This window comes from Tiliqua scincoides, chromosome 2 (assembly GCF_035046505.1).
Source record: "Tiliqua scincoides isolate rTilSci1 chromosome 2, rTilSci1.hap2, whole genome shotgun sequence".
Taxonomy (NCBI): Eukaryota; Metazoa; Chordata; class Lepidosauria; order Squamata; family Scincidae; genus Tiliqua; species Tiliqua scincoides.
The window spans coordinates 140940570-140963432 of record NC_089822.1 but is presented as its reverse complement, the minus strand read 5'-3'; the positions used below and the strand labels follow the sequence as shown (position 1 = coordinate 140963432).

Genomic DNA, 22863 nt, shown 5'->3' with positions numbered 1-22863 from the left:
TCTTTGGAGAAGCACGTTGAAGGTGAAGAGCAACTCAGGTTTGGCTTGGCTGCAATCATATTCTCATTTACTTTGGAGTCTCATTTACTATTGAATCAATGGGACTTATTTCTGAGTAGACATGTAGGATTGCATTGCTCATCTTCCTGCTTTGGTCCATTGGTGGACTGTAATGGCAGCAGAGGATTTCTTGGTGTTTTGTTTCATTGTATTGCATAAAAATAGAACTGAAAACTCTTAGAATGCAAACCACAAAGGCTAAAATATCTCTGTACTTAAACTGCAGCATTTTGGGAACAATCTTGCAACCTTAGGGTCAAAAGGGAATATTGTGCTATTTGGCACTGATACCCCCACCCTGTGTTAAAGGCTGGAGGAGCAATGCTTTGCCTGTAGAGGAGGGACTTGCCTGAGAACATCAAAGGGAAATTTACTGCTGTAACAACTATGTTTTTGGTGCGCTGCAGATTGTTGGCCAGGATCATAAGATGTTGAGGTACAAGATTAGATTAATATTTTCTGTGCAAGATTTCATAAGTACTGTACTGAGCGTGGGGCAGGCATATAGTTAGTATTGCCCCTACAAAAGAACCATGATTATGAGGTGCTGTCCAAGCATAGCTTGTACTACCAAAACTACTCTTGTGTGCACGTGAACATTTTTGCCCAAAAACTCATTTTTCACAAAGGTATCAATACTGGTGAAAAGGACTTGGCTGCTGTTCTACATGGCCCAAACAGGGAAGGAGAACCTGCCAAGAACCCCACGTTTTCTGGGGATCGATGCTGAGCTGGAACAGAATGAGAGCATCTTACTTACTGCAAATGCCTTGAGTAGCAGTAAGATCCCAGTACTGTCCAAAAGCAGACTCCCGCCAGAGGTGAAACAATCACAGCAGCAGAATCGTCTTCAGCAGGTGAGTGTGATACATGTACTTTTTGGCATATGACAGCTTTTTTCTTCTTTTTTTGACAAGGTTATAACTATGCTGTACCTTTGCAGCATCTGGCTGCAATTCATTGAAACAGTTTCTACCTCTCATTGTTACCAGGCAAAAGCTTGAAATATGTCTTAGTGGAGCCTGCTAAGGATTGGGAAATGGCCTTGGGAAACAGAGCCTTGTGTAAGGTTTTCAGTTCTGGGCAGGCCTAACGAGTGCCTACACTGATTTTCATTTCTGTGACTACTAGACCCTTGCTTCACTGGTCCCATCAAATAAGACCTAATCTCTCTTTGATCTCCCAAATGTTGAGTGCTCCAGAGTGTGTACCTGTGGTACAGAGGGCTGCCAGCTGAGCTCTTCTACTGGTTTATGGGTCTGGAACTTTTAACCTACCATGTGAACTAAAGATTTATCTGCTAAACATAAATTTCTATAGTGGGGCTGATTACTCTCTTAGAGGGTGTTGGAAGCCAGGTTTTCATGAAGGAACCCATGCAAGCAGTGGGCTAAACTGAGCAAAAGGTTTGGGATGATGTCTCAAACGTGGGCTCTACAAAGGCTTTTTAGCTTATTAAAGCTCTATACCAGTGGTTTTCAGACGGGGGCATAGCAATGCCCCAGCCTGAGGGCCCTGGCCTCTTTCCCCTTAAGGGGCGGGGTCAGGGGGAGACAGGGAGGAGGTAGCGATGTGATCCCCAGGATAGCACAGCTCAGGAGGGCTGCAGGGATTGGGATGCACTCACAAGTCCCTGCAGCAGCCTGTTGGAGGTGTGGGGAGCCTTGTGTGAGCGTCTGCCGGGTCATCAGAAGTTAAAGTGGAGCGATCATGCTCCACTTTCACAAAACTGGAAGTGGAGCGCAATCGCTGCACTTTCACTTCTAACTAGCTGGGGAGCCCTGCAAATGCTTGTGCAAGGCTCCCCACACCCCCGACAGGCTGCTGCAGGGACTGGTGAGTGCAACCCAGTCCCTGAAGCCCTCCTGAGCGGTGCCTCCCCCCAGCCCCCGCAAGGACTTACAGCGGTGCAGATCTCCTAGAGAGTTTAAAAACCACTGCTCTATACAACTAATTATTTGTTTACATACATAGTGGTGATTAGATGGGTCGAATGAGTGTGTGATTGCCCAAATCAGCTGTCATGAAAGGTATTGCAATGGTTGTCCAACAGTGTGTTTGAATTCTCTCATGACCTAGTTCTGCAAATTTGCTTCTGAGCATTGACCCTTGGAAGCTTTCATTTCTTGCATTGAGGACAGAACAGTGTTCAGCTGGGGAACCAGCAGCCTGTTCTTTAGGCAGGCTGATCTCCAAACTTTTGTTACCCCATTGAGTGAAGCACTGAACACAGCATTGACCTGACTTCTATCCTTTTGTTCACAGATATGCCCATCCAGCTTGAAGAGCAAAAGGGTCAAGACCCCCAAGAAGCCTTGCACTATCTCAGACCCTGGTGTTGCAGCAACTGGGCTACTACCCAAGAGCTGTTCCAGAAACCCCCTGGGAGAGATGCAGTTGAGCACATCTGGTCATAGGAATGTATCAAAAGATCTTGTGTCAGATAGCAAAGGTATTGATCACAATGGCAAAGAACCTTGCTCTGCTTTTAAGGCAGGGATGAGTCCACCTGGACCATATTTTCAGTGTAGCCTTAACTTGATGGAATGACTTCTCAGAACTAATAGGTGTGGTCTGAGCTGTTGTTGGCCTACTAAATAACATGCAAGAGAGGTGCTGATCAATTTCAGTATGGTGCCCTGGTAAGGGATTGGTGTAGGAAATAGAGATTTAAGTTCCTCATGTAAGTGGCAAAGCCTACTGGATAGCCTTGAGCAAGTTGTTCTCTCTCAGCCGTGTCTCCTTTAAGGGAACTGCTGTAAAGACAAACTACTTCATGCCCAAATGTAGGAACAATGGGATATGAAAGAAATGCAGGGGGCCTCCTTGTGTATTCATTCTTGACAATAACTGATTTTGTACTATGTAGCTCAGTTATTAGATTAAAAGGATAACCTCTAAATGCCACCACTGATGGTGGGATAATGTTAGGTAGGCTTTAAGCTAGTGGCTTAACAAAACCCTCTCTACAAAAGAGGCAGGGTTTGAGTTTTATACTGGGGGGCTTGATTAATTCCTTTATAGGAAGTTCTGCCCCCAAGTGTGCAGGTTGCCTTGTAAACCAGAGAGGTAGTTCTAACGTCTGCGCACCTTGTTTCTCTTGCTTGAGCTCTCTGTATTTGCACTTCAACCAGTTTTGTACCCTGTAAAGATCTCTGATGTGGCATACTTGGTTTTTCTAATTCTGACAGGCCACAGACTGGGTGGCCTCAAGATGGACAGCCATGTTATTCTGTTGCAGTAAAAACAGCAAGGGATCTTCTGGTACCTTAGAGACTAACCCATTTATTTCAGTGTAAGCTTTTGTGGGCTACTGGCCACTTCATCAGAGGCATGAAGTGGAATCCTCAGTGGACAAACTGTATGCACATGCAAAGAGAAGGGAAAAAGGTTATGAAAGGTGGGGTTGAAGGGCTATGGAATGGAGAAGATAAAATCTGTGATCATTCTGTAAAGTACAAGGGCCATTTACAACCTTAAGAATTAAAGCAGTCACGCTGGCTATGCTGAATGGAGTGGAGTACTGAGGAAAAAGATGTTTACCCATTAGAGCCTGTATCATGAAATGCAGTGAGTGACTGTTCTGTGTGAGGTCAAATCCATGAGATCTGGCTGAAGATTATTCAGCATTGTGTGAGGCAGGAAGTCTTCATCTTTGTTCAAGCCACACTGAACAGAGTCAAGTTTCTGGATAAATTCTAGTTCAGCAATTTTTTGATGGAGTCTCTCTGTAATTCCTTTGTAAAGTGGTTCTTGGATAATGGGAGAGTAAAATTCTCTCCCATTCCTTTCTGAATGTTGCCATGTTTTAGGTCAGATTTGTGTCCGTTTATCCTCTTGCGTAGGAGACTGACCTGTTTGTCCTGTGTAGACAACAGAAGGATATTGTTGTGAGGTGATAGCATATATCTAGAGCAGGGGTGTCCAAACCCCGGCCCTGGGGCCACTTGTGGCCCTCAAGGCCTCTCAATGCGGCCCTCAGGGAACCCCTAGTCTCCAATGACCCTCTGGCTCTCCGGAGATTTGTTGGAGCCCACACTGGCCCGACGCAACTGCTCTCAGCATGAGAGCGATTGTTTGACATCTCGCGTGAGCTGTGGGATGAGGGCTCCCTCCACTGTTTGCTGTTTCACTTCTGTGATGCAGTAGCGACAGCAAAGGAAAGGCTAGCCTTGCTTTGTGCAAGGCCTTTTATAGGCCTTGAGCTATTGCAAGACCTTCATTCATATAAGTTCATCTTTAATATATTCATTTATGTAAACTTATGTAAATTTATTCAAATTGTAAATGTAAATTAATTCTTCCCCCCCCCCCCGGCTCCCGACACAGTGCCAAATAGACGATGTGACCCTCCTGCCAAAAACTTTGGACACCCCTGATCTAGAGCAATGTTTCTCAGACTGTGAGTTGGGACCCACTAGGTGGGTTGCGAACCAATTTCAGATGGGTCCCCATTCATTTCAATATTTTATTTTTAATAGATTTGATGCTCCCATGGTATGTGACTGCATTTGGGGAAATGTTACAGACCTGTACTTTTAACAAGCTACTATGTATATTCTTTTAACAATGATAGTCAATGGGACTTAATCCTGGGTAGTGCTGCAGCCTAGGATTGTTAAAAATGGTCCCGCTTGATGAAATCACTTCCGGTGGGTCCTGGCAGATTCTCATTCTGAAAAGTGGGTCCTGGGGCCTAATGTTTGTGAAGTGCTGAGTCACCAGGACTCAGGTGTAGAGTGAGCCAGCTGACGAGGCATGCATCATGAGACAGGGTGTGGCAAGAGGAGACACCACCCATCCTGATTCGTGCACAGAGCTTTATAAGAGACTGTGAGAGCCCTCATGTGTGCATCATTGGTGGTCATGTGTGTTGTATGTTTTGCTGTCTCTGCTTTGTTCTGCTATGCTGCTGCTGTTATTGTAAATTTGTAAATACAGACTGAAATGGTGATGGATTTCCTCGTCTCTGTGTACTCTCTACGTTGTGGGCTGTGTCCTTGAAGCTGCATTCCGCTGGACAACCAGATAAGGAGCTACTCCCTCCTCCACAAGGTTTTTTTGCTAAGTGCATAGAAACACCACCAGATTTTTGGCGTTTAAGATATTTCCTGAAGTTAGAATAGGTTACTTTTCCAGTTAGAAATAGTACTGTGGTTGCATATGCTGACTATATCAACTATCTATTACATTTTTAAAGCAACTAGAATTGATAACTACAATTTATTAAAATGTGTCCTTGGAATAAAAACACACAACACCACAACATCAGAGTTGGTTTCTTGCAGGATTTGGTTCCTGAATCATCATTGCACTTTACATAATAAGGTCACTACCTCCTCCATTCCATAGTCCTTAACCTCACCTTCCACCATTATTTTTCTTCTTCTTTGTTTGCTATGTGTATGTTTGCCCACCTACTGAGGATCTTGCTTCCTGCTGCTCGTGAAGTGGTCTGTAGTCCAAGAGTGTTTAAAGAAAATTGGTTAGTCTTTAAGGTGCTCCAAGAATGTGGGTGATGTGACTGTTAAGGAGATGGGGTGCTTTATAAGAGGTTTGGTTCAGGGAAAGGATTTTGAGTCCTAGGCTTCCATTTTCAGGGGTACTTCTGGACAGGTTTGAGAAAATAATTGTGGCATTTGGAATGGCTTGGTGTGTGTGGCTTTTTGTTTTTCTCCAGCTGTGCTTCCATAGTCCCCTGTATTGCTAATGTATGACCCTGATTTCTCTTGTAGGAGTAACCACGGTTGAATTTCTGCCTGACGCAGATGCCCTTGCTAGTATATTGTCCAACATGGGGTTGACTAACCAAATGGTGGGTGCAACCCACAAGCCTAGCTTGGCCAGGCGAGTCCCTCTGAGAGGGTCAAGAACATGCTCAGTCAGCAATGGGGTAAGTCTCCTCCATGAACATGTGTGTATTCTGTGTGCTATACTCTTGTCTGGATTCACCTGAACTAGAGCAGTGACCTAGGTTTTAGTGTGCCTTTCTAGACACCCAGGAGGGTGCTTTGATTTGGGTATGTGTTCCAATTGTCTCAGAGCTATGGAAGGGTTGTGGGAACCTAGTAGCTCAAATGGAGGAAAAGCAGACTCAGGCATTCAGTCACTTGGGGGTATCCTGGAGTCGGGATCTGTTCTTCAACCCCCTTCCCATGTGCATGTGGGTTTTTTTTTTGGAATTTCTGGTATGCTTCCAGACTTGGTTCTGTTGATGCATCGAGTAAATGCTGGCTGGGCTCACTCCCACTGCCCAAGGTCGCTTGGCCTGGCACAGTTCCTGGGAGTGTCTGTGTAGCTGATGCGGCTGCAAAGCATGCGTCGGGGAGGAACACACAGACAGCAGCTTCCTTCACCAAAGTCTCTATTTACAGGTATACAAAGCAGGCAACAAGCGTGGGTTCCAATGCAGGGAACCAGACATATCCAGCCTCACAAAGTGTGCAGCGTACTGACAGAGTGCTTCGCCTCCAGCCTTCCCATGACCCCACTTTACCAGTGCTGGCTGCTCTGTTTTTATTGCTCTGCTGGCCAATGAGTGCCTGTGTACATGCAGGCTTAGGCTAATTAGCCCCACCCAATCCCAGCTGGGTGTGTGGTCACTCAAATGAACTCTTTTCACCTGCTGAGTGACTCAGCACAGGCTTTTAGTTGCCTCTGTTAAAGGGCCAGCTTTTGCCAGGCCTTTGTGGCAAAGCCAAACCAGAGTGTTCCTCCAAGAACTCTAACCGAGGAGATGGGTCACATTCCTTGACATGGTCATGGCTTTGATTTTCTCCTATATGTATCTCCTCTTCCCCTTATGCTCAGATAATCCACTAGGATCAGAGCTTTCACTAGTGGCACCTGCCCTCTGGAATCTGTTCCCTTTGGAGCCCAGGCAGGCACCTGTTCTGCAGGCTTTTTAAAACCTAACTGTTCAGGCAAGCATTTGCTACAACAGTAACTTGCCCTCAACCTAGTTCTCCTGCTGGTGGCTTTGTTGCTGATGCTGCTGGTTAGACTTATGGTTCTGATTACATGACTTTTGTTCTGTTGCTTTCTCTACTGATTTATATTGAATGTATTCTGTTGTACTCCACCCTGTGCCTTTTGGCAGAAGCATGCTATTGATATAGTACGTACTTACAATTTTTTTTAACATGTCTCTCTATTTCTGTAGGCTGGCCAAGGCTCACTATACAAAGATGCCCCAGCAATGAATCTTGCCCGCATGTCCCATGTATCTAGAGTAACACCAGAAGGTACTGAAGTAGGGGATTCTACCTTAGTTCCTGGGGGATAGGATCAGGGTGGCTAGTCTCCAAAGCTTATGCATACGGCTCCTGTACTGCAATTTGGTACAACTCTAGTGTATCTGGGGAAAAATGGCAACTTCCCTGTATCTTTAACTCCTCTTAATTTACTAATGCTCTCCTCCCCCTCCCCAACAGACATGGGCCCCTCACAATCCTGTAGCCTGACTCTGACTGGGCAGCAGCTTAAGGCACTGTCGGTGACGCTTGAGAACTTTGGGCCTGGGGTGAGTAACTGATGCGGTTTGTCATCTTCTGAGCAGCAGGTGGCAGCATTGGCAAGAAAGGCTGGGCTTGAGGAAGTTTACGGAAAGCCTTGAATTGGTGAAGGATGCCTCTGCAGATGTTTGCTGAGGAGGAGCTCTGTCCTTCACAGTTGCAAGCATTTATTTGAATGCCTCTGGAAGACTCCTCAGTGCTTGTTGGGGCTCTTGGAAATCTGACCCTGGCGCCTATGGCTATGTAATTCCTGCTCTTACCATGAGAAGGGATGAAGCTGCTGTCCTGGGTGGCAGATTAGCTTGTAGTGTAATGGGTGGCAAACTTGAGCAAGTGTCTGAACTTTGCCCTTAAAAGTGCCAGAATATGGCAGAAGCTAGCATCTTCTGACATGGCACCATGCACAGTACTACTATGAAGGAGTCCCTGCCCTTCTTGGCTTGTGTGTTCTTCTGATGCCTCTGCATGTGTGTTAAGAGAAATGATTCCTCCATTTTTTACTCCAGGGAGCAACCTGGTGTGTCCAGCAGGCAAGTGGCTGTTGCAAACAAACTCTACCTTAGCCGCAAGCCACTATGCTGGATTACTAAAGATCTGATGTTGTCTTGACAGCTGCCCTCCTAGAGCAGGGGCTATAGCTCAGTAGTGGAACATCTGCTTTGCATACCAAAGGTCCCAAGTTTGGTTCTTGGCATTCTAGATAGGGCTGGAAAAGACCCCAGTCTGAGCCCTGGATAGCTTTTGCTAGTTGATAATGATTGCATTTATCCAATATCCATCCTGTATCCGAGGAGCTCAGGGTGGTACATATTCTCTTCTCCCCTCTCTGCCTGTGAGGTAGGTTAGACTGAGAGATGGCAAGTGGCCCAGGGTCACCCAGCAAGCTTCATGGCTGAGTGGGAATTGGCTCCAAGTCTCCCCAGTCCTGGCCTGATGTGCTAACCACTGCATCGGCTCTTGGTGTAGACAGCATTTATTTTAGATGGACCAAAATCTGATTTGGTTTAGATAACCTCATGTGTTCATGCACCAGAAACTAAAGTTTGTGCCTACACAAGGCTTTAACCTTTTTAAGGGAACATCCTCAGGCTCACCTTGGTCTACAGTAATGACTTTGTCTGTATACCAAGGAGGATCTGCCTTGTGCCTGTGCGAGAACCCTTTGCCGGTGGGATGCCACTTCCGGTATCTCCTTGCAGCATGGTTGCTGTCCCACCTGGCCTTGTGCCTCTTTTCACCAGAATAATGCTTGGGAGCAGCAGTGCCTTGTGTTCCTCACTGTCTGACATACACATCAGGTGGCAGCAAAGCCTAACCCGTCGATGGAGAACCTGGGTGTGGGCAAGTGTCAAGATTCTGGAGCGAGGTCCAAGGCCGAATGTCCAAGCAGCATCACTGAGGCTGGTATTGCAGTGCCGAGGTGAGAAGGAAACCAAATGCAAACTTGAGGTCAGGTCTTCTGCTGTTGAGGGCCTGCACAGCAAGGCTGAAATTCACGGTGACTGAATAACAATTGATCTGTTATCCTGCTTGTGTGTGTATTCAGATCTTTTCAGTGGGGGTATTGGGAAATCTACGCCTACAATTGGCTTCTTTTGTGCTGTTCTTATGCTGCAGAAGTTCTTCAGAGCTTCGTATTCCTTCCAGAGAAGTCTCCTTTGTTCACAAGGTAGCTTTTCAGATGAGCATAAGAATATAAGAACAGCCCCACTGGATTAGGCCATAGGCCCATCTAGTCCAGCTTCCTGTATCTCACAGTGGCCCACCAAATGCCCCAGGGAGCACACCAGATAACAAGAGACCTGTATCCTGGTGCCCTTCCCTGCATCTGACATAGCCCATTTCTAAAATCAGGAGGTTGCACATACACATCATGGGTTGTAACCCATAATGGATTTTTCCTCCAGAAACTTGTCCAATCCCCTAGGCCAGATGCCATCAGCACTTCCTGTGGCAAGAAGTTTCACAGACCAACCACACGCTGAGTAAAGAAATATTTTCTTTTGTCTGTCCTAACCCTCCCAACACTCAATTTTAGTGGATGTCCCCTGGATCTGGTGTTATGTGAGAGTGTAAAGGGCATCTCTCTATCCACTTGATCCTTCCCATGCATAATTTTGTATATCTCAGTCATGTCCCCCCTCAGGCGCCTCTTTTCTAGGCTGAAGAGGCCCAAACGCCGTAGCCTTTCCTCATAAGGAAGGTGCCCCAGCCCTGTAATCATCTTAGTCGCTCTCTTTTGCACCTTTTTCATTTCCACTATGTCCTTTTTGAGATGTGGCGACCAGAACTGGACAGAATACTCCAGGTGTGGTCTTACCATCAATTTGTACAACGGCATTATAATATTAGCTGTTTTGTTCTCAGTACCTTTTCTAATGATCCCAAGCATAGAATTGGCTTTCTTTACTGCCACCGCACATTGGGTTGACACTTCCATCGACCTGTCCACACCTCCCCCCCCAAGATCTCTCTTCTGATCTGTCACATACAGCTCAGAACCCATTAATGTGGCAGTTTCCAGAAGCACAGAGTAACTGTCCTCCTTCTGCGGCACAAGGGTTGTTCTTTCTTCTTTGTTGGGCCAAAAACCTGATCTCCAGTAATTCACACTGGAGATTAGTTGTTGCACCCTAGGAAGAGCGGCAACCCCCTGCCTTGTCCCCAAACACATGGCTGTTCTGTGGCTTGTAACTGTTGTGCTATCTGCCCTTAAATAGCAACTCTGCTGGGAAGAAGGAAAGCACAGGAACATCATGGCAAGGTGAGTGGCAACTTCTTTCTTAGCTATCCTGCTGTATGGCTGGGAATCTTTGCTGAAAATCTAAGCTTTTTTTGTGGGGTGGGTGCTGCTCAAAGTCTGTCCTACTTTCTTCTGTCCTGTGGTTGCAGGTATAAATCTGCAGGCATCAATTTTCAAGCATCCTGTACTGAATGATAGTTTGTGTGCATTTGAATAATAGTAGGCTTTGCTTGTTTTGTCCTTTCCTTGGACACCTTTGCAGGTAAATAGCTACTTTGCAAAAAACCTGGATCCTTTAATTTGGAATGTTATTCCAATGATACTCTTCATTCAGTAAAATTGCATTAATACTGCGCTGTGCCTTAAGTACAACACTTGGTTTTCCTTAGAGCAGAGTACAAAAAATAATGCTGAGTCATCTTGCTTCCTTGACATGTGCCTCCCCCAGTCCCAGCAAGCTCCCCATCTACCAACTTGTATTGCTGGAGGTATCCACAACTGCAGGGTGCTTTTCTTTCCATATATATGATGAGATCATTCTAAAGAAGCACTTCTGCAGGGGCTAATTCTTATGTTTAAAGTAGGGACCTTAATGTGGAATCTGCTTTTGTTTTGTCTTTCAGAAATCCTAATATGCCGAACTAAGTTTGCCTCTTGCCCCCAAATGCACTTTGCCTCATCTCTATACTCTCGTCTGTGCAGGTTTTTTTTTCTGGTGCTGTTGCTGCCTTTTGACAGCCTTGTCCTTCTCGTTATAGATGAAGAGTTTGTACCAGACCCAGCTGCCAAGGCCAGCATTCTGTCGAACATGGGACTGAGCCATTCAGCCCTTCAGGCCAATGGCAAACTGAGCTTGGCCCAGCGGGTGCCAGTGAAAGACACTAGGAAACGACTTGCTGCTTGCAGCAGCACCAGGGTGAGCAGAATGCTTGGTTTCTGTACTTCACCTGTCTCCAGGTTCCTAGGAAAGCATTTGCTCATGAGAAGGGGCTGGTGGGCACAGGATCCAGTAGTAGTTCATGTTATGACCTTAGAAAACCACTTTGGGAAGAGCTGGTGGGGGAAACTTTCTGGGGGAAAGCTTTCTACTGCTACTTGGCTTATGTTTCCTCTCTCTAGGATGGAAATGCTGCTCTGCTAGAGCCTCGTATGAGTGCTCCCCCAACTGCAAAATTTGGCCGGATATCCTGTCGTTCTACACAGGGCCTTAAAGGTGCAGTTAACAGTGTTGCTGATAAGCCAGGCTTCTCCCCTGACTTTCTTCTGTTTAGAGCTCCCAGTCCTCTGGTATTCAAGCACTTGGCTTACAGCTTCTCTGTCCTGCTTCATAGGTCTGAAGGAGTCGGAAGCTTCGGAAGCCCAGCCAGTCAACACACCTAGCAAGAGATGTTCTGTTCTTGACTTTTCACCCTATGGACTAGCCAGGAGAATTCCATGCCCACAGTCCCTGGTTTGTGCTTGAGAGGGGAGAAGGGTGTCTGCTCCTGGCTAGATACTAGCAAGTCCTTAATAACTTTGTCATGTTTCTGGGAGATGAAGCTCTGGTAGGCTCATATCAGGGGCCTACCAGATCCTAGTCTTGCCCCCTTTCCCCCTTGGGCTTAATGCCCTAACAATAGTACATGTGTGTCCCTGTTTCTGGAAAGAGATCTTGCTGGTGCAGAAACATCTTTGCCGCATTCCTGTATATTTCCCAGACACAATGCAAAGAGCTAGTTTTGACCCATAAAACCTTATACAGACTGGGACCTGAAAGCCTGCCCGCCCCTACAAGTACCTGTCTGGTTGACGAGACCCTCTTCAGAGGCCCTGCTCTGTGCCCTTTGCTTTAGAAGCCAGATGGCAACTGAGGATAAAGCCTGTTCTGTGGTGTTGCTGCAGACATGTTTGCCTGATGCCCCATTTTTAATTACTAGGCCAAAAAGATTTTGTTTGGGCTCCAAAGGAAAAATCATTTTCATGTCTTTTAAATTGCTGTGGATATTTAATCTTTTAATGTGCTCTTAGTTGCAATAGATTTGTGGGGCTTTTTCAACTATAATATTGTGATTTTGCTCATTTGACTTTATAGTTAGAAGCTGCCCTTGCAATGTTTGAATTGGAAGATGGAACTAGAAATGTGTTAAGACTGTAGTTCACCTAGGTGCACTTAAGTTCTGTGTCTTGCAGCTTACTATAAGCTTACTTTGCCAGGTCATGCTCTGAATTCTTTCTCTTGTCTTGGATCAGCATTCCAATCCATGGAAGTGCAACCGTGTGCCTCTTTCTGCCTGTGTGAAAGGCAAGAGGGCAGGTGCCCAGTTCCAAACAGAAACGCCACAGGTGGGTGGATTCTAAAGTTTGGAAATATCCAAATGACTGACAGCATGACTGAGCATCAAAGCAGGCTTTTATTAGAAACAGCTGTGGGTTGGGAGGCACACAATTCTGATTGGGGTCATGTGAGGAAGGCAACTCTTCATAATTAAGAAATTCTATATAATCCCACAATATCGGGTGGCAATGAGTTTCTCAAGATGCTACAGGTGCTGTGTGAAGAATTTCATTTTCTTTCATTTTGAGTGGTAGGTTCATTGGCTCAGTTGACTTGCATGTTTGTAATATGTCTCTGTGTGGTTTTAAAATATAGCATCTTTTCATTGCCTCGTGAAGATCTCTTGGTTATAGGACTAGGAAGTAACCTCCCTTGGTGACTAGGTTGTACCTTGGTCTTAAAGAGAATGCAGGGCTTGAAACCAGTTGCCAGTAGTTTTTCAGAACTGGTACGATAAGCTAATGTCCATCTTGTTTTTCTAGGCTAAGTGGGCAGGTGGGCTTTCACCACAGACAACGTGTACTGTGGACTCCAAGCAGGATGGCACTGCTGTGCCCTGGGTAAGTCTTCAGCTGGGGAGAAGGAAGGGTTTTCCATTGGACAAAAGTCTCCGTTGCTCATATCCATTTATGTTTTATGTGATGTTTTGAGCTTCTTTCTAACAATATCTTCTATAAAGATTTGTAGTACTTCATAAATTGTAGCTGTTTTGTGACTCCCTTCCCCTTCTGACTTGTACGTGCACCAGCAGGAGTTCTCTTGCTGCAAAATGTGAGGTGAAAAGCAAATCCTGACAGGAATATTCACTGGATCTGAATAGTGGATCATGCCACCATTTTACCAGCCAGACATTTGGATGTGAGGATCAATTGTCAGGTTTTAGTCTATGCAAGTGAAAGACTTGTTGATAGCGTTATGTCTGCAGACATTATGCTAAGTTACAGGCCTAAAAGGCCTAGGGAGGCTTTGCAGATTTTCCACTATTACTTGATGCAAGTTCCAGGGAGCATGTGCTTGGATATGGGCTTGCTGGATAAGGGCTTTAAACTTACTAAGAGAACTGGATTTCTTTTCATAGTAAGTGTAATTTTGTCACCTGTACAGCTGTTCACCTTGTAGTAGCTGCTGACTTAACAAAATGAAGGCAAAGGTAGTAGAGTGCCTATCTACTATTTTAGGTAACTCTGGGCCCAATCCCATTGGGCTGCTGCACTGCCAGAGCTTGCGTTCTGCAGGGCAGTTTGCTTTATAGCTGTCAAACTTAGCGTCTGTCGGGGAGCCCTGGTGAGGATAGGGAGAAGCAGGGTGTGGAGGGGTTGGATTGACAATAAGGGGATGGGGTTGGCAGCAGCCGTGCCACCAGTATCCTATTTGCCTTCCCAAGTCCATATGGACTTGATTTGGCAAAGTCAGGAGAAGGTACAAGTAGACTCATTCAGGTATCAAAAGCTTACCCCTGTGCAAGGCATCAAATGTTCCCTTACCAGAGAAGACCTCTGGAACTGTCACACACACACACCCCAGCAGTATTTAGTTAGGATTGGGCTGTTCGTCCAATATATTTTTGAATGTTGTATTTTGGGTTTTTTATCAAATATAATTTTTCTGACTAGACAGAAATTAATCTTTTTTTTTCTTCTGTGCATAAAATAAAAAATAAAAATAAAAATTTTTTTTTAAAAAGGAGTACATGTGATCATTAATTTGCAAGTTCCAAAAAAGGGGAGAGGGGGAAACCGATATATAAACAGTCTAAAATATTTTGTTGAAAAATGGTCAAGAAACATTAATCCGTTCAATTAGAGCTCAAAATGTGGAGCTCAAAAAGTGCAGAATCGCATTGGTTGGGCAGAAAGTGGAGATGGCGTCATATCTTTGTCTCCCATTTTCCTTGACCCAGTCCTGCTTCTGGAGGTAGTTTGGCAGGGTGGGGGTTTAACCAAGGCGCTATTGTGGCATTTACCTCCCCAATAGGAGAAGATTGCTGTGCGCCTCTTCCATGATGATCTGGGGACAACAGCAAGGAAAGCTTCACCTGCTTCTGAGATCACCCAGGAAATGAGAAAGCTCCAGGTAGGAAATGAATGCTTCAGTGGGTGGCAGAGGATGGTACTAGTAGAAATGGTATCCTGAGCATGCAGGTTCTGATGTATTGGAAGGAATAAGCCAATGGTTTCTGCAAACTTTGCAGGGTTGCAACTACTGAGCTCTGAAAATGTGGAGATATGAATCTCCTCAGCCAATTTTGTTAAGACTGAATCCACATGGTGGGCGCCAGATTAGGTGCTACTGCTGGGTAAATTATTATTACTATTGTGCTGTAATAATAGTTGAGAAGGGTTGCTGAAAGCTTGATTCTGGATTTAACTAGGAGGGGACAGTGGCTGTTTTAGTACAGACAGCAAAACTGGGAGACTTGTAATGGGAGCAGCAGGGTGTCAGAGCAGAGACTGGTGTGAAGGAAGAACACAATTATGCATGTAACTGATTCCTGCTTTGTGAGTATCCCAGACATTGGTGGCTTTGATGCATGAGCTTGGACTATATGAAGGGTTCTGGTCCCAGGGCATGTTCTGAGGGTACATGATATGACCACTTGGCCAAAGTTAAGCAGACCTGGGTCTGGTCAGTAAATGGATGGGAGATTAACCTGCCATGGCCCTAGGAAGTTGCCTTGTACAGAGTTGGACCACTGGTCCTGCTAACTCAGGATTGCCTACAAAGGCAGCCGCACTCGAAGACTTTAGGCTTTGGTGTTTTTTATCACGATGATCCCTTCCCCTACATCAGGTTCCATGATCTGGAAGAAAGTGAGAAAGGTGTGATGGAATACTCCTTGCAGTGTCACCTAGCAGCCTGAAACACTCATTACTAGAGGTGTCTGAAAATGGAAAACATGAAATAAGAGATCAAAAAATTTCTATAAAAAATAAGACAAAATAAAACAATAGTTCTGAATAAAGCAAAATAACACCACTTTTGCTTGTTGAAGTGTTTTCCCGTGGCTTTTTTGCTCAAAACTTGTGGAGTGTCCAGTGGCTCTGAGGGTTTGCGCATAGGTGCCTAGGCCACCAGGTCAGCTTCTGGCATATGACCTGATCCGGACACTTCTGCAACTCTACTGCACTCCATGCCATCATGAAAGACACCGGCATGGCCTAGGAAGGGGGAGCCGATGGAGACTTCCTCACTCAGCTGCCAGCAACTCTCTTAGAGCCATCCTTGCCCTGGCGCCTTGCCCTTCCCTTTGCACCAGGCACAGACTTGAAGACAGAGGCTTCCTCAGCCTGCTAGGAACACAGCAAGTGTTTCAAGTAAGCCTTTTTTTTTTGTGCCCTGGAAGCTCCACTGATTGAATGTGTGTTTACTGTGCTTGGTGTGCATTGTTTTGTGGCATTTTATTTCAACCAGTAAGCGTGGCTAGTAGTGTGTGCTTGCAGGCAGCCTAGCCATTAACCCATTCTAGCCTTAACCCTGCTACTGAAGTGCTTGTTTAATGTTTTAATTTGTAATGAATCCTACTCAAAAGTAGGACTGACATAGTAAGCACCTTGTGCTGTTTTGTAATCCCCTCCACCCCAGTTCTTTTCAGCATTCCTAACCATTAGCCTTTGCCTCTTTATTAACCTCCAGGGAACAACAGTAATGGTCGCTTTTGAATGAGGTACATGACAAATTGTGTGCAAAGGGAAAGCAAACAAGCAGTCTACAAATTAGATGGTGTGGAAATTCAAAAACTTCTATTTTTTTCCCCCCAGATTTGGAACCAATTCACTACTGGATTTTATCCAATTCAAATAGAGTACTCTTCTCGTACTTGGTTGTCTCTACTGTTTCTGCTCAACACTTTCAAAAATTAATAATTTGGAATAAACACTGCTTTTTGCCTTTTTCAATTCAGTTCACCAAATCTGTGAAAAATAAAACCATTTTCAAACACCTCTACTCATTAGTTTTAAAAATATCAAGCCCTTCATAGTTGTAGAAAAGCTTGGGAAGTACCTTCTCTTCAGTGTCTTTTTTCCTCCCTTGATTGTTTCCCACCCATCCTTGCCAGAACCTTCCAAATCAAATAGTAATGGACTATACAGTGCAATAAGCAGAGCCTTCAGTTTTGCAGAATATTAGGTGCCTTGAGATGACTTGGGGATGGTGCAGTGAGGCTTGGGGTTCATGGCATAGGTATTGGGGAAACTTGGGGGACACACAGAAATCCTGGTACTCATCATTGGGACTTGTCCCCCAGTAGACATGCTAAGCCTAATATGCAGCTGGCTGCCCTGTATACAATCCTTGTCTTTTGTGCTCCCTAGCGTATTGAGCTCCTTGCTCAACTTCTGCGGCAAGAGATCACTGGAGGAGTCGATTGTGAAGTCACTACCCCACTGGAGGAACTGCACAAATTGTTGTCAGCACATTGCTCACCTGCTCCCAAGCCTGTTCAGTCCACCACACCTCAGCCAGATTCTAGCCCAAACCTCTGTAAGCCAGCACCAGAATCTCCTTTTGCTGCAGCTCCTGAGCTTAGCACAGCACTTGCTGCTTCCAGCCAGCAAATGGTCTGTCCTAGTCCTTCTGTCCATTCAGTCCAATCCCCTTCACCCAGGGCGAGTAGTACAGGTAAGATGAGATTACTTTCATTCCTGTCTCCTTGAGGGGTTAGGAAATGGTGTGTTGGGAATGCTGCCAGGAGTATCAAGAAGGAAAATTTCTTGCATCTGTGGAGAATTTAGGGTGTTGGCTGATGTGGTGGAGACATCTACTTTATTCATATTCTGCCTTCCTGGTTAAAATCCTTAAGGCAGCTTACAAGAGACATTTAAAAAAACAAAACACCACCAAACAAAAACTATTAAGCACTGCAACAGTCAGCTGTAACTACAGTAAAAGTTAATTGCTATTTAAATCGCTCATGAAAGGGATGGACTCAATCCTGGTGCCCTTTGAGTGTGATACACTCTGGAAGTCCATTCTCAAGTTGACATGTTTCTAGGCACCAGGTTAACTGTTCAGTCTGGTTTCCTGGTGTACTGTAGCTCATGCTTTCTTATGTTTGTGCCTCCAGGAGATTCTGCTGCCCTTCCCCCTCTCAGCCAGGTCAGGCAGCGACTAGATGACCTTCTCCAAGCACCTAATCGCTTTCACGAAGCCTGTCTGAACGATGAGTGTGCCTTCTACACTACCCGAGTCACATCTGTTCCCCAGGCCTCATTGCCACGGTGTAAGGAGCCAGTGGCCAAAATGCTTGATGCTGATGATACTATGGTATGATGAAAGATTTTATTTTTAAGTGTTCTTTGCTTTATTGGTACAATGGTGTTTAATTGTTATGTTGCATAATTTTGTAAAATTAAAAACATACACAGCTTTGAGCTCTGAGAGAAGCGATTTACAGTAGAAATTTTTTAAATAAATATATTGAGGTGCTCAAGCCTGGTGGAACAATGGACTCTGCTTCACTTCCGGCTCCTTTTGTGGAGACTGAGGATTTATAAACCTTGACTGTTTTCTAAGATGCAACTTACCATGGTGTGTCGCATAGCTGCTTTATGTGCTGGCTGCCAGTCTGTAACCTTTGGCCAAGCAGCTAGGAGAGCTTTTATCGCTCATTGGAGCAGTGTGAATGTTTAGTGAAGCTCTCTTTGCCATTTGGAAGAATGTTTTGGAAGATTACAGCTTTCTGAGTGACTGCACCACACACCATATGGGAACTTTGCACTTGGAGAATGGTGTTCTAATCAGTCATTGTTCACAAGCCATAGTTTTAGGACTCAAATGGTCAGTAACCTGGAAGCCATGGAGCAGCTTAAGGATCCTATGTCTAGAGTAGGATCTGTGAACAGACTGAGGCTCTGTGCAAACTTATCAAGACAGGAACCTAGGCTGGTTCTCACAACGTGTACCAAAGCTCAAACGGTGGCTTCTTCCTCTCTCTTTTTGGAGGATTGCAGGCTGAGTTTCCACCTGCTGAGTTGAAAGCACAAACCAATAACCACTGCCCTACATATTTTTGTCAGAGTGGAATTAGTATGTCAAACAGACTGACTAGCCTCATGTAAACTTTGGCAGTGGACAATGTTACAAGCCTGTGGCATGGAGCCCTCAAGCATGTTTCACAACATGCTCCTGTGTCAATTGCAGGAAGCTTATTCCTCCAAAGACCAGTGTTTAGAATGTCAGACAAGGTCAGACTTCAAATTCCTGCTCAGCGCTGAAGTCTTGGTGACCTTGGGCCAATCAATCAATCTCTCTCTCTGCCTAACCTGCCTCTTAGGGGTGGGTGTGAGCATTTATAGTAGGAGAGAACCTTATGTGCTGCCCTGAGCTCCTTAGAGAAAAATTGTCATAAAAATGTAACCTCAGAAACCCAGCAGGCTTTGAGCAACTATAAACACTCCAATACTATGGACTTAAGTAAAGCTGTGGCACATGCACACCCATTGCACAACTGCATTCGGAGAGGCTGTTTCTGGAGTACAGGAGTTCTCAGTTACATGTAACATAACAAACAGGTTCTGCAAAGGCATATGTGTGGGAGTGTGCGTGTACATACCCTAATCCCCACATTGTTGGTATGGGAGGGACATGTTCACAGCTGCCCTCTGTGGGGAATAAAATTTCCACCTGTCAGTAACTTTGAGGTGGTCTCATTCCACAATTACATAAATCAGTGGTTCCCAAGCTGTGAGCTGTGGCTGCCCTGGGAACCGCAGGAACCAGCCAGGGGAGCCGTGGAATCCTTGCAAAAACTGCCCCCGTATAGGATGGAAGCCCTAATGGGAAACCACAGCTAATAGCCCAGTTGGTCAAGGAAACTGCCAGTTGAAAATTTAGGAACCACTGACATAAATGGATGCCTGCCATTGTGTACTTATACCACCCTAAGTAGTACCATTAACACTGTTGTAACTGTTTGTCCTGTGGAGGCAGTGGAGATTGGGACTCTAGGCCTATGTTTTCAAACTTGACAAAAGAATGAAAGGGCTTGGGCTGGATCTGCTTTTTGCTTCTAGTTGGCATTTAACAGTTGGGCTTCCTGCTTCAGTCTGTTCTGGGCCATTGCTTTGGATCTATAGGGAGGGATGGTCATTGAATAAGCTACCCATGCACACGTCCTTTACTTAGTATTTCTCCTCTTTGTCCACCAGCACTTTATCCCCATCTCATTGACCATGCCCACGTTTGCAGAAGCAGAGAGGTCTTCACCAGCATGAGAACCTTGGCCATGACATCACTATAGTGACATCTGCATGGAGATGGTCCAGTTTTTCTGTGAAGTTCCTCATCACCAGCATTTTTCATCTGCAGCTACAGTCCTTGGCCCTGTTCTCAGAGTATCAGCAGAGCTCACTGGGACCCTGACTCTCAATGACTTTGATGGGAGAGCCAGGAGCTAAAATCCCTCCTCTTCTCTGAAATCAACAGTTGGTGATTCAGAAAGGTGAAGGCTGGCTTTGGGGGAGAGGAGGTCCCTTATTACTGTGTAGCAAAGTAGTCTTGTAAAAGACTGTACACTAATGCTATAATTGTGTTTAAACAGATGTTTTTAAAAAGGAAAAATTTAACTTAACCTGATTTTCTTGAAATGGTTGTTTGCAAACAAGAATATAATTTATGGCCAAAGCCAGAAGGCTCCTTGGCAAATCCTAATGAGTAACCTCCTATTTATTTGCATTTGTCATAGGTGCTTCTGGTTAGTTGATGAATGGTTGGTGGGGAATGGGGAAGGTATCTTGCTTTATACTACAGAAGTTTGTTACAGATGGGCTTCTAGGGCAAGGCAGTAAAAAAGGGTTTGAATCCAACCTCCAGTTCTGAGCTTGGAGCAATGAAGGTAGTTGGGTGAGCCTGGGTTGGAAGGGTGGATTCTTTTGGCTTATCCTACATTGCAGGGATGTTAGAATGACAAGTAGGGGAGAGGAAGACGCACACTATACAACCCTTGGCTCCCTAGAGGCAGAACAGGATAAAAATGGAATCAGACAATTGTTGTCATGCCTACTCAGTCAAATTCTTCTACAATTGGCTAAATGAGGCCTATTTATTTATTAAAAGCCCTTCTAACAGACATAGAGCCTTACAGCAGAAGAGAAGGTGGGTCCCTACCCCATGGGGCTCACAAACTAGACTCCAGTGAGAGAGAAAGGGATGGATATGGTGCCAGCCTTTGCTGATAGGAGCTGCGATGCTTGGGGGGTAGTGATGTCCTGATGTCATTTCAGGGGTCTCATGTTTAGCAAACAAAGAGGAAGAGTCCATCAAAAACCACCCCAGCTGCTGCTGTGACTGCCCATGTACTCCAGTTGCTTCCTGAGCATGCTACACCACTGCTGTAGCATTGTACCCTTCTGGCTTGGCCCCCTGAGCACTTGCTACATCACTGATGTCACCATAGCTGTAAGGCCAGCCTGAGGGCTGTTTGCACTTGATGTGCAGACCATTTGCTGCTGCCGCCCTGGGCAAGGGGGCTGGATTACTGCCACCTGATCTGCTTCCCATTGGCTAAAAGTGAGTGGGAATCTGTGGCAGGCTGGAAGAGGCCTGGGGAAGGCTTGGAGTTAAAAGAATCCCAAATCTGTTTTGCTGTTTGTAAGGCACATGAGTGTTCTATGGGCCAATCCTTAGACAGGGAAAAATTTGCAATTATTTCATGTGCATGTACTTAAGCTTAGCACAATAAAATAGCAGGACAGAGGTTAAGAGTGGGTAGCAAAGGATTAGCAGATTAGGTTCCTTATGGAAAATGGCAGTAAGACATTCTTGTAAAAGAATCTATCATTGCCATTCAGCAAGGCTGCATTGGCAGAAGTCAAGGATGCCATAGTGACTTCAGATGGTATTTGTATGCCTTTTCCATGACATCAAATTGCTGCTGTTGCTATTTTGTGCTTGTTTTTAAATAGTTTGTCAATAAAGAGTTGATAATGGGGGGGGGAACCTAAGAAGATATTAACATGTTACAAATGCCTACCTTGAATTCATGGAAGAATTGGCATGCAATTTTTATGCATGCTGCCGTATACAGGTTTCTTGCTTCATGAATGTGACCTGCAGCCCACCTCCTTCGAACTTGGGTGTCCAGAATGAAAACTCTGTGTAAATCACCAGTGACAACAGAAGAGATATAAGAGTAGCCTCACTGGATCAGGCTATAGGCCCATCTAGTCCAGCTTCCTATATCTCACAGCGGCCCACCAAATGCCCCAGGGAGCACACCTGATGACGAGACCTGTCTCCTGGTGCCCTCCCTTGCATCTGACATCCCCTTTTCTAAAATCAGGAGGTTGCTCATACACATCACGGCTTGTAACCCATAATGGATTTCTCCTCCAGAAACTTGTCCAATCCCCTTTTAAAGGCATCCAGGCCAGATGTTGTCACCACGTCCTGTGGCAGGGAGTTCCACAGACCAACCACATGCTGAGTAAAGAAATATTTTATTTTGTCTGTCCTAACCCTCCCAACACTCAATTTTAGTGGATGTCCCCTGGTTCTGGTGTTGCGAGAGAGTGTAAAGAGCATCGCTCTATTCACTTTATCCTTCCCATGCATAATTTTGTATGTCTCAATCATGTCCCCCCTCAGGCGTCTCTTTTCTAGGCTGAAGAGGCCCAAACGCCGTAGCCTTTCCTCATAAGGAAGGTGCCCCAGCCCAGTAATCATCTTAGTCACTCTCTTTTGCACCTTTTCCATTTCCGCTATGTCCTTTTCGAGATGTGGCGACCAGAACTGGACACAATACTCCACAGATCTGCCTGTATCCTCTTCAATGGAAAGTTCTAATTTAAGACCAGTGAAATAGCCCCAATAATTGTAAGAGAAGTCTTAAGTATATTTTAAAAGTTTGTCTGAAGGGCCAGATCTTGCTCTTCAAAAGGCTAGATTTGTTTGTCTGTGTTCTGGGCCACACTGCATGAGGCTGCTGCTTGAATCTCTTCAGTTGCAGCTGTCATGCCCAATGGGTAGTGATGGATGGTGCAGCAGTCCCTGTTCCATTCAGCTACACCCACCTTGCTTCATCTAAGCCAAATGAGAATGAATGTTTTTCCTTCTCCTCCTCCCTGGGACCAAGGCAAAGATTTAACTACAACCTTCCCACACAGGCTTTCACCTCTTACTTAAAGCTTGCCTGCGTTCCCTCTAGTGCTCAGCAAGGTGAAGTGTTACTGTGGGTGGCAAAGGTGACAGGTTGCAATTCTGTCAGGTGTAGCTTATGGTTAAGGTGGTTTATA

General features: G+C 45.3%; 1 protein-coding gene across 1 annotated transcript; it reads left to right on the top strand.

Annotated features, from left to right (window-relative positions):
• Positions 1–728: 728 nt before the first annotated feature.
• TROAP (trophinin associated protein) lies at positions 729–20201 on the top strand. Its single transcript, XM_066612847.1, has 16 exons — positions 729–917; positions 2326–2506; positions 5796–5953; positions 7223–7304; positions 7494–7582; positions 8873–8994; positions 10295–10338; positions 11076–11233; positions 11437–11530; positions 11649–11767; positions 12547–12639; positions 13114–13191; positions 14606–14704; positions 16945–17251; positions 17697–17896; positions 19780–20201. The coding sequence occupies exons 1-16, from the start codon at positions 729–731 to the stop codon at positions 19843–19845; spliced, it is 2079 nt and encodes a 692-aa protein (XP_066468944.1). The 3' UTR covers positions 19846–20201.
• The last annotated feature ends 2662 nt before the right edge of the window (positions 20202–22863 follow it).